This window comes from Haliaeetus leucocephalus, unplaced genomic scaffold, assembly GCF_000737465.1.
Source record: "Haliaeetus leucocephalus isolate CR32 unplaced genomic scaffold, Haliaeetus_leucocephalus-4.0 Scaffold802, whole genome shotgun sequence".
NCBI lineage: Eukaryota > Metazoa > Chordata > Aves > Accipitriformes > Accipitridae > Haliaeetus > Haliaeetus leucocephalus.
The window spans coordinates 5,080,555-5,100,026 of NW_010973238.1; the positions used below are offsets into that span (position 1 = coordinate 5,080,555).

At 36.8% G+C, this 19,472-nt stretch overlaps 1 protein-coding gene across 1 annotated transcript in view; it reads right to left on the reverse strand.

The window, feature by feature from the left end:
* Positions 1 to 19,472, reverse strand: part of GLT1D1 (glycosyltransferase 1 domain containing 1) — a 55,837-nt gene that overhangs the window by 13,697 nt on the left and 22,668 nt on the right. The window contains exons 7-10 of the mRNA XM_010581743.1: positions 10,284 to 10,379; positions 9,151 to 9,200; positions 2,007 to 2,050; positions 363 to 483 (exon numbers count right to left, since the gene is read on the reverse strand). Coding sequence (XP_010580045.1) covers positions 363 to 483; positions 2,007 to 2,050; positions 9,151 to 9,200; positions 10,284 to 10,379 — 311 coding nt within the window. The remainder of the gene's footprint in view (positions 1 to 362; positions 484 to 2,006; positions 2,051 to 9,150; positions 9,201 to 10,283; positions 10,380 to 19,472) is intronic.

Below are 19,472 nucleotides of genomic sequence, written 5' to 3' on the forward strand. Positions count from 1 at the left end.
ATGTAAAAATAAATGAAAGTCTATTCTAGCAACATTATAAGGAAGTGGATGTTGAATCAAGAATAGTGACAACCCCAGTAAATCAGAATGATCCTTATATCTCAGGTCTGTATTGTTAATTTAACAGGATTGATAAAATTACATTCTGTCCTTTAAAAAATAAATAGACAAAGCATAAAAAAAAGTCAGTTCAAAGGAAGCAAACCTTAATTACTAACACTTCCAAACCCAATTATTTTAGTTTTGTCTTCACTAGCTTTGAAACATGGACAAAAAATGTTGACACACATTTCCACTGACACAAGGTGATTTCAGATTCACTATAACCTCACTGAAAAACCTTACTGCTAAGATGCAATTACCTCCAGAATTGCAGCAGACATCCCCTCTGAAATGGAGCTGTTCACCACAGCAAAGCACCTTTTCATAGCAGCATGAAGATCATCTTGTGGCATGTCCTGTAATAAATGTACCCCAGGTGCCCTAGAAATAAAATGCACACAAACATGACACCTTCTAAGAACGTGCTCTAACAATTCTTCCTAAAACTCAGGGCAATGATGGAAGGTGGTCAGAGCAATTCAGGCATGGTTCTGATGTTAACAGTCACTTGCACATAGGTTAGCCACTTTACCGTGTTTTGGTTAGCTTTCTATCTACAAAAATGTGGTTAAAAACTCAATACAGTATACATTGCTATCTGCCACTTCGTTGTCTGTTGCTCTGGAATTTTATAGTTGATCACTTAACACCATGCTCCGTTAACCACAATCAGTCTCATAATTGAATGAGCTGAGTTCAATGCATAGGGGTGCCATTTTCCCTTAAAGAATTTGTGTAATATAGGGAGGATGCATGCAGAGATTTATGAAAAACACACAGTTTAAATACTTGGAGAAATGGAGCGCGATCATCAGAATGATCAACTGCAGGAGATGCTGACTTTTTGGATGCTGGCTTTTGGGGATGGAATGTGGTTCTGAAAGATCTCTTCTGCTTCCTCTTTTATTATAAGCACTCTTCTGTTCTGAATGGTTACACTTCTACTGTCCTCATCTTCCTCAGATTGATCAAGGTCAACTGAATAAGGGGTGAAGGGTGGAAATACAGGGTAATGAGGAGTTCAATCTCAGATGAATTGAATGAGACCTTTAAGACTGGTGATCATTTGTGAAAAGCCAGCATCTCCTCCGCTTGATGACCCTGCTCCTGCCTCTTCAACCTCAACATGAGGTCACTAAGCCAGATGGAAACACAAGTGCATTTGACATTAAGACCAACTCCCTGTCAACTAGACTTTGTTGAACATTGCTTTTCTGATTGTGCAGTAACATCCAGTTTCTGCAGAGATAAATAACTATATCAACTGGAGTATAAACACATGATTGCAGGAGTCATGTTTCCCATGAATAACCTGGTAGAAAACAAAAAACATTATCTTTTGCTCCAAAAATGGCATTGCAAACACATATTTTATGCAGATTTTATTATCAGATATTATCAATCAGAGATAATGTGGTGGTTCTGTTCAAGTCAGACAATTCTAGGTTCTGCAGACACACAAAAAAATCTTGTTTCTCTAATATTTATATCCCTCAATCAGGAAGCATATAAACTAGGGACAGAAAAAAGCTATACAGGGTTATCTTGTCCATCTACTCATTTACCCACCAACAGCAAGCATGCAAAATCTTGCAGAGGCCAGGATGAAAGAAAGAATTAAAAGACCCAAAAGAATAATAAATACAAATCCCACTAAATCAGATGTGATTTAACACAAAACATGAAGCAGTCTACTGGTAATTGTAAAATTTAAAATGCATAGAATATCTAGTCTGAGAATGTTACATGCCAAATAATCAGAACACATTTGTTAGTCACAGAGAGAGCTGTGCATGTATGTTCATTTGTATATACAAAAGAGCATTTACACACATGATTTTAAAGGCTAGTCAGCCAACTGCTTTCATTTGGAGCAGACAGAAAGCTTAACATTAACTTCTTACCTTTTAACTTTTTCCTTAACTTCACTTGTAAAAAGTGGATCGACCTAGAAAGGAATACACACACAGGTATATGGCACTACTTTAGCACTATAGCATATCTTTGAAATACTCAGCAAAGAAAAATAAATTTTAGCACATTTTTTACTGAAATATTTAAATATATGAATGTGCTGAGCTTTAAAATCATACCACAGATCTGTAACTTGGTCGTTGCATTTGACTCTTCAGACAAATGCTCTCGTGAGCGATTGACACTTAGAATACCCAGCTAGGGGGGGGAGTGCACAGTATAGCAGAGCGTGAATTAACTACTCCACTCTAAACCTTTAAGTGACTTCTCTAATGCAGCGTAGCTTTGGGCTACTGTCAGAAAGGGAGGTTCCATTTCTTCTCCTCTGACATCCCTCTGGCTGCAGGTTCTAATTAGAGCTAGATCTATTTAACATGAATGACTGTTTTCAGATGACTCTGCTAAGGCTGACATGATTCAAATGACCGATTTGACAACTTACTCTCTAAGCGAGGAACAATGCACTGATGTGCCAAGCAATTCTCTGTCCCTTTATGTATGGAGTAAGCAATGTGAGGAAGGAAAGGAACTTTTCAGGCTTCAGTTAACGCAGGAAGCGATCCGCATGTAAACTGGGACAGTCAGATAGATGTTATGCACTGACAGAAACATTTGTCTGAAAACTAATAAACACAACATTCTAAAATACAGTCTAACATGAAGGCATGCTAGAGTTATTAAAAAGTTGTCTAACCTGGGCAATTAACTCCAGCAGGTTTATTTACAAAGCTTAACTATGTCTGCTATTTTCATTTAACATGATTAAAAGAAATAAACAGATCTTGGAAATCCTTAACTAGACATGAAGAACAGAACTCAACTTTTTTTATTGAGGCTGACTGACTATATTAGATTAATTTATGATAGCTTGCACAGCACGCAGCAGTTGTAACATGGGAACAACATGGCTTATTTTTTTTAATGCACATTAATATTTTGGGTTTGGATTTTTTTTTCCAGATTATGAGATAGAGAACACTCACAAAGCATTTTAGAAAACTGTTTTAGAAAAAAGTCAGAATTTATTTTATAACTATGATTGTGTACTTTGAACACAAGATTAATTATTTCCTGAAAACTGGGCTTCATAAATTAAAAGATTCAAGCGAATCACTCTTGCACTAAGGAATGAATTCCTACTGAATGCAAGAAATAAAAGGCTTGCATAACTGCTTAAGAAAGTATTTCTGGTAACAGCAGGGAGGGAAAATCAAGTGCCCTTTCCTGAAGCACTACCTGATCCTGGCAACAGAGTGTGATACAGATCCATACACTAAGCCAGTATGTCATGTCACAGGTTCCTTGGATATTTCATACTGAACTTCACATTTGCTATTTCTATATAAATATCTTTTCAGCTTTTTCCCCAAAGTACTATTTTGATGCTGAGTTCCTCTCATGAGGAACCATGCTCTGTTTCCATTAAAATCAATGGAGTACTTGCAAGTGATTTAATGAGCAGTGGGATATGGTCTTTTGCTCTTCTGCCTTTAGAAGGATGAGAAAAACTACAGCCTGTGACTCATAAAATTTTTAAGATATTAATTTCTATCCCATCTACTTCTGTGGAAGCCAAGAAATTGCCATCTGCCTCATAAACAGAACACTCCTTTAAGCTGGATTCTTCTATTGGTAGATATTCCAAGAAGCCTGGCCTGAATATGAGAATTCAGTTAAAATATTACCTTCAGGATGGGTGTAGCAATGACTTAGAGAAGTGATCCCCCTGAGCTACATTTAGGAACTTGAGGGGGCACAGTTATCTAACCACAGGCTCAATATAACAGAAATTAGATACAACATAAGCTGTTCGGTAAGTTGGAAATGCACTTAAAAGATGTGAATGCTTCCAAAGCCAACTGACTATGGCAAGTTGCCTAGGAACTTAGCACAGTCTCAGAAAAACCTACTGAAAAGAAAAGAATGTTACTTCCACCCAAAATGTCTCTGTGATTCAGTTCTTCTACAGGTAGAGTGTTGCCACATTTTATTTTGTTACCTATCAACATAGCAGGCAAATATGATCATCAGCTACCTATCATCTTTTATTAAAAAATCATCCATCCAGAGGAAGAGCCTTCAGAGAGATGCAAATTTCATCAATTTAGCAGAGATCAGAGAAAAGCAGCTTGCGTCGTATGAATAGTTTCTATCAGAACAGATGAGATAAGATGACACATGGAAAGGGGAGTGGGCACATAGCAAGAAACCACAGCTAACAGGACCAGATATGCTATTAAGGAAGTTCTACTCTGCTGACGGGCAAAGAAACATCTGAGATGTTTGACAGCGCAGAAAGTCACAGATCAAATGCTGCACAAAGATGAAGGCGCCTGTTAAGGACAGGGCCTACCATGATCAAAATCTAGGAAATCTTCTATATACACACCATATTAAATTGCTGTCATATAAAAATTAACTCAGACAGAAGCAATGATCCAGAAACACCTTCATTATCATGCTGGGACTACTGTGGCCCTCTAGACTTTGTAGGGGAAAACAGGTCTTAGTGCATTTAAAGTTCTGTCAGAGTATCACCCAGAGTACTAAAGAGTGAAAAGCTGTATCTGCAAGCATATTCAATACAGATAGGAAGAATTTGCTCATTTGATCGGGTTCGTGAGGTTTTGACAGCATCGCTGTGAAAGGAATCAGCTTTATTCACAGCAGCAGGTGACCCCACATTACAATTCTTATCTGATCGATTGTTGAATAGGCTCAGCAGGAGAACTGAAAACAAAACTGTTGTCTGCAATGCAACGCAATCTGCCTGCAGCAAATGCGCCAGAAATAGAAGATCCTTGCAAACATACTAAACTCAGCCATTCTACCATTCTACATCATCTTTTCCATACACTAAATGCTTAAGGAAATTCAACATCTTCTGGCTTAGCATGTAGCTCTACTACTGCAATTTGGGACAATTAACAACTTGTAAAAAATACAGTTTTAATTCAGCTGAAACAATTTGGCAACTAGGATCTAAAGTAATAAAACTTCAGGCCTAAAAGAAAACTATATAATCTTTTTAAGAAATATTAGAACAGCTTATTTTACCATTTCTATACAAGAGTTTCATTTTCAGGGAGTTTTTCTTGGAAGAACAAGCAAACAAAGGGTTAGAAGAGTTGTCAGCTTAATGGTAGCAGTAGCTCTTACCTTTTAAAAAATATCTTGGTGAGTAGGGCACTTATTCAGGATATAGCTGGCAGAATTACGTATTCCTCAGCAGGCTAAAGAATTTGAAATTGTATCTTTGTCTCCTATCTGATTTTCCTAATTATTGTGCTCTTGGGTATTCTGGAGCAGGTTACTAGACTTCTTCTAGTTCCTTAGTTTAGTTGTGTCAACAGCTGTTTAATTTTAGAACTAGCCCAGAAAACACACAGTAGATTAACAGCCATCCACTATAAAGAGATGACCTGCTAGGTCCCTCCATCTGTGGAGGCAGTTATTCAACTAAAACTGTCTCAGTAGGCATGGAAAGAAGTTGGACAGAGGAAAAATAGCTGTCAATGGAAAACAGTGTTATTACAAACACAGCAATATTCTGTACTGTCTACAAGAATGGTTAAGAATTATGCAGAGAGGTACAAAGTGGGCTTCAAGAGATTACCCAACAGCTGAACACAAGTTTTGTGACCTTAACTTTTTTAAAGCTTCATAAGCTTCTATTCTTGGAATATAGAGCTGCTGAAAATTAGCTATTGTTTCAAATTTCATTATAGAAATGAACAAAAGGAAACCTGGAAGAAGAGATAAATGCTAAAAATTTTACATTATACAGTACCCAGTCCTGCAACATATTTGAGACAATCATGCATAGCAAATGCAGGGAAAAGGTTATAATCTTATGGAAGCAAAGCAGAAAATAGTGTGTGGGCCTTTGTTCTTTATATTCTTAATTAATATAATCTTAATGTGTGGGGTTTTAATATTCACAATAAACATGACTTGCTTCACAGATAATGGCACTGATTTTCTTAAGATTTTGTGGTTTGAGAAGTAACATGAATAAGAAAAGTACAGCTAAATACCAATGGAGCTGAGATTTATTTTCATCCTTTAGCAATATTTTAGTATTATGGGAGAAATATGTTTTTAAATGTTTTAAGGAGGTTCAGTCCTTGATCCCGCCTATGCACTGCCACAGGGTTATTTCTGGTAGCTTACTGTAAAGACGTTAGCTTATGAAAAAGTGAAGCAAATTTAAAAAGATGACTAAAATGTTTAAAATCCTCACTGGAGGCAGGAAGTGTATCTTTTGATTCTAAAGCACAGCTTCATTACACCTGCTCTAGATTTGCCTTCCACACCAGTTCACTTCCAAATCATTTTGTGCATTAATATGGAAAAAAATGCAGATAAAATAAAAATGTAAAAACCGCTTTTAAAAACAAAATCATATGTCCCAAAATTTACAAAGAACAAAACTGAATGAGAAAATAGAAAAATAGTTCTTATTTGCCCATTCAGATTCTATTTATTTTCTTATAAAACAGACTGCCTGCAAGTTTTCAGGCTCATGTGAAGATGAATCAGAGCTGAGACTTATAGAGGGACAAGAACACATTACCCAGATGAAACAGCGAAGCTTTTAGTACCCTTTTAGCATCAGCAAGAGTTTGTTTCACAGCTGCCTACTCATACCTTTTCCACTGGTTAGATTAAGGCTACAGGCTGCCTTTTCAGGACTTCTACTATGGATATGCATGTACCACGACTGATTTCTTTCTCAAAAGTCTTGCAATTAGATTTGGTAGTTTAGTAAAGCATGTTCCCTTGACACAGGCAACATACTAAAAGCAGAAGCAGGAGGCCAGTCTCCCTGCAGCTCCCCCTGGTCCCTGTGCAGGGCTGTGGGAAGCTGTGGGAATGAACCTCATTTTGCACAGAATTAGGAGAAGCGCTTCACTGGCTCAGAGGCATCTTTCCCCCGCTCCCTCACCAGCTTACAGTGCAGTCACTACTGTTGAGGATCTGGCCCACAGCAAACACTGTGCTAGCAAATATTTAGGTAGGGTATTGGTTAGACTGAGATTTGGGGAATATTCATCTTTCTCTCATGGTTCTGAAAATAACCACGCATTTTGTAGTTTTGCACTTTTTCAGCACTGTACTTAACAGAAATCTTAAGAACGTTTACATGTTTGTGGATGGTTCCTTTCTAAGGGCCTTAGTTTCTGCAGGTGAAATCAGACAGATCGCAAAGTGGAAATAACTGGAAACAACGGTGGATACTCAAACACCAAGTTTTAAGAGACAGTTAGAAAAGAAAGGACTGGCAGAAAAATTATGCAGCTCTACTCCTTTTTAAGCATTCAGAACAGACTCAGACTTGGCTAAAGTGATGCATACTTCCCTCTGCAGAGAAGTTCAGTCTTGTAACCTCCTCAAAAATCATGCTACTTGATTTAAAAATGATAGGGTGGAGTTGGGTGGACTCAGTAGTTTTCCTTGTTTATGTTCATGCTTCATAAGCCCACATTTTCAAACCTTTCTCCACAACTAGAAGAAGATTATTTCATTATAATGACTGTGTGTATCTCAGCCAGACCCAATACACTGCGATAGTTTTGATTTTAAGCTCTTTCAGGAGGTGGTGCTTCGTGAAAAGCAAACCATTGCTGAGAAACTCATGACAACATTTTGAGACAGCAACCCAACTGTATGTTTTATCTAAAGAGAGTTAGCAAACACAGAAGAGCTGCCATTTAACTGATTGACACTGTTGTGAAAAGAGAGAATTAGAAGTCGTAAATTCCAAATTTGTTAAACAGGATCTTTATGACTTAGGGGGGAAAAAAATGAAATCTCACATTTTACTAGAATACATATGATTCATTTGGAAGGGATGATACCAACTCTAAGCTTAATCTGAGATGTGGACATAGAAGAACAACTCAGTTTATTTATTTTAGTCAACCCTACCTTCCCTCTCAGATATCTGTATCCCAGGCCTTAGTGCACTCAGATTCTAAATGTGACACAGACTTCACCAATTTTATTTGTCAGCTCAAGCTCTGTCCTTGCTGTCTGGTGTCAGACAGAAACCTAGCATCATTTTGCACCTGCTGACAACTGTTAATTGTGTACAAATTGAGACTACCAGAAATGGCATCAAAATCTAAATAGAATGGAACAAAGACGCAATCCTCCACGTGAACAAAAGATGTAAGAACAGGGATAATTAGCATCTGATATCACATTCATGGTATTAAAAAAACCTCATTAACAATACCTGCTAAAAAAATTCTTCTAGATGGCAACTGCTGCCTTTCAAAATATTTGATAAGCTCATTTATAAATTATTCATATTGAAATAGGCATTTCTAATATTTTATTTGCAAGAGTTCCCATTTTTAGTACTTTCTGATGCTCTAAAAAATTTTGTACTATCCCACAGGTATAAAAACAGAAGCCAATATTAAAATCCAAATTTTTTTTATACTTCTAATCTTCAAAAGTTCTTTCTGTAGTCAAATGAAACACTAAATGTTTTGTTCTAAGAGACCATAATAGATTAATAGCATTATCAAGTCATGTGCTTGAGCTAGACATAAAATTATAGTAATCCAGCTGCAAATACCCTCTATAAAACTAGCCCAAGCCTTCTGAACAAAAAAAAATCAGTATATATTATAAACAAATCTACAGCGGCTGTAAACTATCTTAGTGCTATTGATAACAGTTTGCATTAATACAAACCTAACTAAATAGAGTTGAGCTACCTCAGTGTATACCCTCTACAGAAAAACCCTCTTAGCTGCTTTGCCTTTTGCAATGCAAAAGCAGAGCACATGCTGAGTGCGGAGGCCTTTTAGCTGATAGCAGAACTCTGAACTTTGGAAGTCCGAGCATTGGAATCGCTTCCGCTTCCACTTCCACAGTTTAGACCTGTTGTGAACAGCCTTTACAACTGGTAGGTTTGCACCTTCTTATCTCTGCAACAGTTAGAAGTCCTCTGACTTAGGTTCAGTTTGGAAAGAATTATTGCGATATCTCAGATGCGAGTAAATGGAAATATTTGGGAATAAACATACACATAAAATAAAAATTACAACATCAACTTACTGCAGGTCCAATTATGCCCAGATGGACACTAGGATCCTTTCTGTGCCAACCTAAAACAGAAGATGAACATCTTTTTTATTAAACAAAATTATTAATTTTTAATGTATTTTTTTTCTCCAAAATCAATGTAAATAGCTGCATGAATAAAAAAGAATTAGGCAAATATTGTATTACTACTTAAAAGACTGAATGTGTACCGGATTTCATGCTCAGCCCTCACATTACTCCTCAGAATTCAAATTATTAGCATATCTGAAAGTTAGTATTTAGCATTTCTGCTTCATGCATTCTCTTATGATTCAAAGGTTATTTAACTAAGCTCAGATAGTAATTGTGAATCATCTCAAGAGAACAATGCTCTATATAATGTAGTGACTCTGGCTACTAAGACCAAATTATTTGAATTTTTTCCTATGTAAAGGAACATGTGGAAGCAACTGCAACCTTTACAACTAATATTCAGTTATATGCATAAGAGAAATCTGCTGCTCTTTCAATACCAGAATAGAACAAAACCAGTTACTTGACTTTAATAAACTACATTTGTTACTAAGTGTCACAAGGTGGTAAAGGCTTATAAAAGTAAGCTGAATAGTGGAGGCTAAATTTCCAACTTGGAATACCTGAACCTTTTACAGACACAAGCAGAACCTGGCAAAACGCTCACCTACATGACTACAAGAAAACTTCAGCCTAGTTTACAGGGTTGAGCCATAACAATGGGTGGTAACATTTACTTGTAACTTCAATGATAATAATTAGCACACGTGCAAATCAATGTAACAGCCACGGGACAGTAAGATAAAAATGTTATTTTGAAGTAGGTGAACTCTTCTTTTGTCTTCCATTAATATTGTATGTAACAGCAGAACAGTTTTCCCAGCAAGTAAAATCATCAAATATTGCTTTGATTTTAATGCACAGTTACTCCCAGCAGGCTGGAAAAGACGCAGTACAGAAATAATGTGTTGAACAGATCAATGGTTACATGAGCATTTCTTTTTTTAAATGTAAATACATGATGAAGTTTTCTGCAATGAATAAAAACCAGCTTATGCCAAATTTATAAACACTAAAAGAAATGCATCTGAATCCAGGGACAAAACAAGGGTATTCAAATAGCAGGTACCTACCTGAAAATACATCTACTAAATACAGAGGGTCTTTGACTCTTCGAAGTCCGCATATCAGAAGAAACATATGTAAACTGCCTGCATCTGTAGGAATATCTGTAACAAATAATTGTAAAAGTCTGAATACAGATAAAAAAGCTGAACACTCCAAATTGTTTCATGAATGAGTGGTAATAGGGTGGACTGTGAAAAATTCTCATTATTGTTCCCTCTGTTTCTTGCTTTCGCATCAATCCTCAAATCAACTCAGTGGAGAACTTAATCATGCACATCATTTTATAGGGCATAGGAATTTATTTCCAGAGGCAGTGAATGCGCAGGATTTGGAGAAAAAGCCAGTGGCTGGTATTCTTGAACACCAGAACCCAGCTTTGACTGACTAGGCAACTATACAAATAAGTGTGTTTCTCAGTATTTCTACCCATAAGAAGAATAAATTTGCATCCACCACCTATTTCAAGGATATTGTGAGGTTTAGTTAATCAGTGGCTGTAGGGATTAGAGCTCTTGATCTGACACTTTCTGTTATAAAAGATCAGGTAAATGTCCCATAGTTATCTATCCCTAATATGCTAGCATTGGTACAGAATAATTAACTAGAAGTTAAATTATTGCAAAGCATTTATTCTAACCTTATTGCTAAGAAATACAAATGAAAAATAATTTCAGAAAAAATCTCAACATGGGAATTTTTAGCATTGAAAATCTCTCTTGCAAATACACAGCAGGAACCCATACGAAATAGTTTTATAGGCTATATTACAAAAAGAAGATCTTGTGTAGGATATTGCAGTTGCCATTGGCTCTATGACAGCACAATTAATTCAGAACATACTTCTGGAGAAGGGTCGCTACGTGATGAACTTTGGTAAAATGTGTTTATGATAAAACAACATAATTCACAAATTGCTGAATGAACACACATACCAACAACATAACTTAATAAACACTAGAGGGGTTGAAATATTCATGTTTGATTTACTGTACTGAACAAATCAGTTCGCTGTCCTTCAGATCACCTGTTTATTGAGCTTATGGCAAGGATGGATGGCGTATTATCTAACACTAGGCAGTTCCACAAGGACCATCAAACCGCTGCTCTTCAGCAGCGGGCTGTCTGTGAGACATTAACGCGCGGGTCCCACGCTGGGGCTATGTCACACGTATATCACACAGGAGGGCTATGCTTCATGGTCAGAATGACGGTCTGTGGGATTTATGATTAGCGGAGGAAGGCAGCAGGACAGTTGTGGTGGCACCATCGGCTGCTGCTGCTGAACACTGCAGAGCTCCCTTCTCTGAGGCCTCCTCCTCCTCCTCCTCCTCCTCCCTTTCCCTTCCACTCTCCACCAGCTGCAGGAACAACTCAGCTGCTTATACGGCACCGCTGAATCGCTGCAATTCGTAATTTAAGATCACCCGAACTTGGTACCAGCTTAAGGTTCCTCACGGTGTTGTGTACCATAACTGCAGGCTCTGCTCCAGGCCCGGGAAGAAATATGCCAGGAATATCTTCCCTCACGTCAAGGAACTGGATTAACATGAGCTCTGCATCAAACCTTGATTTTGTGGGAGGGGGAGAATCAAAAAAGTGGTGATTCATGACATACTCAAGTGCTATCGCTTTTAAAATTAAAATGCAGTTCAGGGACTTCTAAATGCTCCCTATCACAGGGTTCATTATTTAGTCTGTTTCATTTAACTTAAACAGCTTGAGCTGTCAAGAGTGGCTGCAGCAGACACGGTAAGTAATATTTTACCGGTTATCGGACCAAGAAATAATTTGTAATTTATAATACACAAACATGTGGATTGAAAAAGCCATTCTTCTGGTGCAATGGGCCATTAATACTGTTTGTTTTTAAGACATGCAGCAGTGGTTTCAATTCATGACATAAACTCACACAAAACATATCACTAGAAAGTATCAGCAAAATTCAGATTGCATTTTAACTATCCATACGGCACAAATATTCATTTTAAATTATGAACTCCCACCTATTGATACTCAGCTCTGGCTATTTTGGAACAAACTTAAAGTTAGTGCTGAAAGCTCAGTCAGACAGTAGTGAGACATCAGGACTCCCTGTTCTCACGTAAAGACTACAGAATTATTACACTCTTGATGTGACAGTACCCTAATCAACATTAACTATGCTTGAAATAACTGCTTCTTTTTATCTCTTAACATCTTTCTGTTTCTATCTTATAGCTTTCAGTCTATTCATTTTATTAGATAAGGGTTTAAAGTGCTTTGACAATGAAAAGCCCTAATAAACCGATTCTGAGCAGTCCTGACTGCCATTCTGCTCCCTGTACGAAAACCTTAATCTGAAAGAGAAACAGGAAACTGGCCCCACAGACAGTAATTGTACTTTGGATTTTGCCATTTAGTTCCTGTGGGATTTAAAAGTAGTTCTCCCAAGAATCTCATCAATAACAGTCTAATTATTTCACTAGTGAAATTACCTAAAATAATATTTATTAATGAAAATAGCCCACTTATTTGACCTTTATTATTTTGAAAAGACATTCACAGCCTTGAACTCTCACTGCAGACTATCCCCTTCATGCAACTTTACAAAGCCCTACTTGTCTTATCATGAAATTTTATGCACTTTTCTCTGAAATAGCAGTTATTGGGTATACTGGACTACAGACTGGATCCTACATGGCATTTCTAAAAACTGTCATAGATGGGCTAGTAAAAAAAGGATTTGCCTCTGCCATTCAATTTAGTGTAGTGAGAATCAGTTGTAGTTTTATTTTATTGTATGCGGTAGATCTCAGTCATCATGCAATTCATTTTTACAGGCAGACTTTCCCCACTCAATCCACTTAAAAGCATATAAAGACATTCCTGGGAAGACTGTATTACCAGCACATCACTGCCACTGTTTAGTGCTGGGAGTTTACTCATTCTCTATCTACTTAAGATCAAACTGCAGCAGCACTTGTGTATCTTGTTAGCTTTCTGCTCATTCACTGAAACTGGTTAAATTCACACATCAAGATGATGCCTGCATCAGTGTTTTCCCACCTGTTGCTTTCTCAAGCCTTGCTAGCACCCCTACTGTGGGGGGAAAATAAAAAAAAGGTAGCCATTTGTACAAGCAAGCAATCATTTTGGTATGCTTTGTCCTCACAAGAACGCTGAAAAGGGGAACATAGTAAGAGAATAACTGCAATAGCTGCCTATACCAGCTATAGCCATCAGCTGGGTGAAAACTGGTATTTGAAAGAAGGCATTACTTCTTTTTCCTTGAGCTTAAACAAGAGTTTTGGTATGTGAATTTTTGCTATCATTCTGCCTTTCCCAGATAGGCTACTTAATCTGTAATAAGATACTACCACCTCCTGTGATTCAGTTCTAAAACGGAAGTACATCAATATGGCACAATCAACTGATTTGCTCTTTTGATACATTCACTGTGTCACTATCTTGTTTGAATGACATGCAAACACCCAAATAACAAAAAAACGTTTGCATCTGTTTCTCCCCATTTCTGTTAGTGTTACAAAAGCAAAGATTTGAAACAGCACACTGTGCTTCATTATCTCTTAGCTCATGCATCCTTCTGTTTGCTTTGCAAAGAAAATACAAAATGGAAAGATTTGTACATAATCACTGGCAATAAAAGGAAAAGACTGCATGGTACACGTTTTCCAGCCATCCTTCAGAATCACTATACACCAAATGCAAGTCAAGTCTTGCCACTGTAATCAAATATAATGTGTCAAAAATAATTGTTTAATGTCAGTAAGAGATGCTCCTTTAAACATGTGTTGTCAGTATTTGTCTATGGCTGTAGTCTGATTTGTTACATTGGCTTTATCTATAAAAAACAGCTGCACATTGGCCAAAGCTGGTCTTAAGCCTGCTTAGCAGGTCACCTGTTTAGCAAGATGTGAGAGGTCAAAACAAGAACAGTGATTGATAGGATTATAAAAACTCATTCCTCTCATCAGCTTGATGGTATGCTGTCCTGATATGCCACACAGGACCACGGGGATGGTAACAAATGAACTGCAGGTGAGCTGAAATGAGACAGACACAGTGGAAGATTAAGACTGACGTGGAACTCCCACAGTCATGCAACTCCTTTTTCATGGTGGAGCAGAGGTGGTATTACGCCGCTCAAAATTGAAACACAGCAATGTAGCATTGGCACTTAAAATTTCAGTGTGGAATTGCATGATCAAAAGAGTATCCAACTGCTGTGCCGGTGTATTTGTTGATAGTATTGGAACCTGGCACGAAATATACTGGCTAATAGATGAAATGTGATTAATACTCAGGATTCATGTTCTCCTGCTGGCTGTGATTCTGAGTCATAGCATGGCCTGGAGAAAGTTTGTCAAATCTGGACTTACCCATTCATCTGCAAGCAGGTTTAATAACTGCTTGATATGAAGCAATGGCACTGGGTTTAACATTTGCTAAACTGTTTTGAGGTCTTCAGTTGCAAGACAGAATGAGAGAATGGAGTACATTAAAAGTGGAAAACATTTTCATAATGCAACACTGGAAACAAGCAGTTTATTATTTAAGATTTCATTGGCTCCTAGTTTGTGCCTTATCTGAAACTGTGTAACTGTTTGTCACACAAACTACATAACTATTATGACGCACTATGATAGTTTACACTTCGGCCTTTATAAAAATCTGTACTTAGATGCCAGGATACCAAAACATGAACACAGACAGCTAACACAAAAGCCTAAATCATTTCTGAAGCATTAGTAAGGACGTTGTTTTTCCAAGAAAGGCAAGAATAAGTAGAAGTGTTATCTAAACACATTTTGAAAGAGCAGATTCATTTAACTCCATCCCTCTAGGTACGATCGGGAAAAAAATGCAGTAATCACAGATGTACAGTAAAAATAAATATATTACTGCAAATCTTTAATCTTACTGAAAAGCTGCAGGCCTCTAAGTGAATGAGTAATATCAAGCATTAGCGTGCTGAGAGGTAAAGCAGCAGTTTGAGAACATCTTAAGTAAGCAATTTTCTCACCATTTGCTCAAATAAAGAAAATATTTTTTTTTTTTATTTAAAAGTCTTTACTGTGCTTTTGTAGGGTGTTTTTGAAATCTCTAGAGAGGAGAAAAATACAAAGAGGAACAATGTGATTTTTCATTCAAAGTTATTATTTTGGACCTGAACCAACAACCTCACAAAGCCAAAGTTCTTAAAATGTGTTCATTCCTTTACAGCTTAAAATCCAATTGGTACTAGAGGTTAAGTATATTTTATCAAGTATATCAATATTGAACTTACAGGTTATAATTTAGGATAGAAAGATTGCCCAGTAACGTAAAAAAACCAGTCTCCGGTCAAAGTATTTCTTATTAATATTAGGTCACGGATGATCAAAGATTTTAAGATTAATTTTCCAACCCCTGATTTCACGTTCACTGTTGTATTCTATGGACCTTTAGAGAACAGGACCAAGTCCATATTATTTGGGCTTAGTGATCCATTTTTGGTTTTGTTCTGAAACAAAATCTAAGCCATGATGAGATGGTGAGGGTAAATAACCCTTCTCATTTTCCTTTCTGTTCACTTTGAACCACAGAGATCTTTAACTCCGCTTGAAAATTGTTCATCTATCCACCTCCTATGCATCTCAAAGTATTAACTGATCTCCTAGAAAAGGAAATCCATAGGCTTATTGCTGAGATTTCAGTCTCTAAGATGGTTACTTTATCTTCTTGAATTTGAAACACAGATAAATTTGTCCAACTCTGGCGTGAAATTTTGATACTCTAAATCTTTCAATTTGTAGTTATTCTTTACATTCATCTCCCTACACACAGCAGAAATACCATACATCATTAGCTCTTTTAATCTCCTGGCACGAAGAGTTTGATTTTGTGTCTCTTTCACAAGTCAACTACTAAAACCACGCTGCTCAGACCAGCCAAGATCTCCAGCTTGTTTGACATGGTGGTGTCCTACTGCAGTACAGCTTCAACATGCTATCTCACTTTATACTGACTCTGAAGTTCCTGTAATTGAAGTCACTGACAACACAGAACTTTGACAATTATTAGCCCAATTAGGTCTTATTTCAGCAACATACTTAACCACTTGCAGATCTCAAACATTTATTAATGTTTTATGAAGTTGAGCTTTTATTTTACGAAGCAATTTGTTTCTTAGAAATTAAGGGGAAGTGAAGTAATAACTATATCCAAAGTGTTTATACTGCTATGCACATTCAATAGTGTATAACTGCTAGAGTTGCTGATATGTTTGTGAAGACAACAGAAATTAAATGAACCTGTTAACTTCCAGGGGCAGGCTACTAATCCAGAAAAATTAGACTGCAAAATTCCCCAGCAATCCTTTTCTCCCCTGTTTCTCATTATCACTAACAGATCAGGCAACAAAAAAGCTCTATGTTTTCAGATCTGTTGGGGAACACAGTTTACTGCTGCTGTCATATCATTATTTCTATGGTCAGCTATATCTGCACAAACTTTTACTATTTAATTTTTCTTATGTGGGTGTTTTTTTCCAGCATAGCTTTAGGAAAATATAATGCCTCTGTAAAATGCTGTCTGTGTCATGACAGGTTATGTAAACTTTTCAAGCTCTGAAAATAGCCGTGCTATGAAGCAGAAATTATCTGAGAGTAGAAAAAGCAAACTACAGAAGTATGTTGCATATTTTATTTGATAGTGCAATAAGCATCTGATCCTATGATTCTATGTCACCTTCCAGGAAACCAGTTTTTAGTCTTATCTGTTGGGTAAACAAGCTTTCTCAGTTCATTAGTATAGACTTTGTTAGTTATCTACATCTTCTAATCACATGATGTCTAAGTGTTTATTAGGGTTTACATCTTACAAGCTTCAGCTGCATTCCAAAGAAATCAAAAGGAGCCTTTCATCACGATATGATGACATCAAGCCTGTCTGTGATCTTAAGTAGCTATGCTCCATCCTTGAGCTAAGTTGTCAGAGATCAGTCTCAGTTTTCACATTTACTTAGACTGTCTTGCCATTTTCTGTCAATCAATTTACAGCAAAAGCCTGAACCTCCATTGTCTCTCTCAAGTCTATAGATAGGCATCTAAAATTGCTAACAAAACTGATTACCCTATATATAGATTCCTGTATTATAAAGTCAGAGAAAAAGATTTCAATCATCTGGTCTGACCTCCAGACTGACATAGGCTGTAACACTTCCCTAATTAGTCTGAGTTACTAAATACACTGAAGACATTGTCTTCTTAAAGCCTGGACCACTGTTGCTTACTGTCTCTCATCCACCTAAGACAAACTCTGTGAAGCTGACTGTAACCAGAATGCAAATTCACTTTTAAACTCCTAGATTTAGCCAATAAATGTTTTAACAGCCAGCCACTGAAAATACTGCAACTAGGAGCTAGCACACTAACGCTACACAAACATCACCTCCGCAACTCTCAAGTCAGCTGTTGAGACTATGATTCCTGTACTGAGATTGTATTGCACACATAATAACAACAACAAAACCTTTCACAGCACTGCTTCAATTTGTGTTAGGCAATTGCTATTTATGTTAGTGACCTAAACTATCAAATGAAATGTACAAAAAGCTGGGATTCTTTAGCTTTTGGTTTAGTACCATTCACATTTGGGGGCTGGGGGGAAGTCTGCCACAGTAAAATGTATTTAATGCATTCTGCCACCCACTTAAATCTACCATTAAATTCTTTCTGAAGCCATTATACTGATTTAAAGAGACTATTTATGTACTGGTGTTACATTTAACATGAGTTAAATGTTAAGGCTTTTCTATGACTAAAAAAAATCAGTACAAAGAATATTCATAAGAAGTCTGTTCTATGAAAAAAGTCTTGAAATATTTCATTTTAAAGAATAACTTGAAAATACATGGCCTGATCACCAAGGATGTTTAACATTGATGGCTTGAATGTATTATAATTTGCATTTTAGGGCATGTGCTGTTTCTTTACATTCAGCCCTGGGAATCCTGAATTTGACAAATGTTCAAGGATACTGCTAAAGATACAGGTAAGAGTTATCTGGAGAAATATTTCCCACAAAAATCATTAAATGCCTTTAGATATGGAATAGAACTTCAGGAAAAAAGTCTTAAAAAAAAAAAAGAGATGAATGAGATTGGATAGCTTTATCTGTATAAAAGCTAGGGATCTTTTCAAGTGTACTTCATTGTGCAAGCCTACACTATCAAAATCACATTCTTCTGAGCAAAACTGCCTTCTATTTTTGATAGTTTTCTACTGATTGCTCCAAGTTTAGTAGAATTTTAAACACTTTGAAACTGCAGATCCCCAGAGAAGCAATTCAGTGGGAACTCCTAATTACTCTGCGGTAAGCGCAAAGGTATAGCCAAAAAACCTGCCTCCGTGTGCATTATTAAAAGAAGTGGAAATTGTAGGCTGCCACCAGAGATGGACATAGAGACAAGACTGGTGAGACAAATGAGATGAAACAGTCATAAAAAACAATCCTGAATAATCTGATGCCAGTTTTCAAGTTATTATTTAACACGCACAGATGTTAGAGTCACATTTTCATTTGCTTTTTGTGTACATTATGAATTATTTTGCACTTTGCATTAGTATACATTAGGCAAAAAACTGTCTCTAATATATTAGATGAAATGCAGTTTAGGGGGAGCTTCCCCCTCCTCAATCTGTTGACTGCTCTTTTAATCATAAAATGGTTGGACGTGAGAGCCAATCAACACTAAGGCTGTGCGAGCAAGTGACAAATCATTTCACTTCAGAAAATTATTAATCTTAGTAGTGCTGTGCTTGTGTGCCGTGATTTACTGAGAGCAAAATAACCTCACAATGCTCAATTTAAAATTGGACACCGGTTTTGAATAATGGCACATATTTACTGATGTGATAAAGCAACTGACTAGTGAGGATTCATTTGTAACAGAGGGAACAGCTGTACTATCAGAGATGGGATTGATGAATATAATATTGAAATACTTTTACCACAGTAAAATGCCCACAAATTCTTCTTTTGGGGAAAGGCAGCTGGAGCAATTAAAGCATTACCAAGATCAGGTGACTTTAAATTAGGTCATCTGCCTTACATGACATTACTTTGGTGAAAACAGAGACAGGCTCTAGATCAAGACCAAATAATAAATTATCAACACATACTTCCCTTCTTCACCACTTCTTCACTTCAGC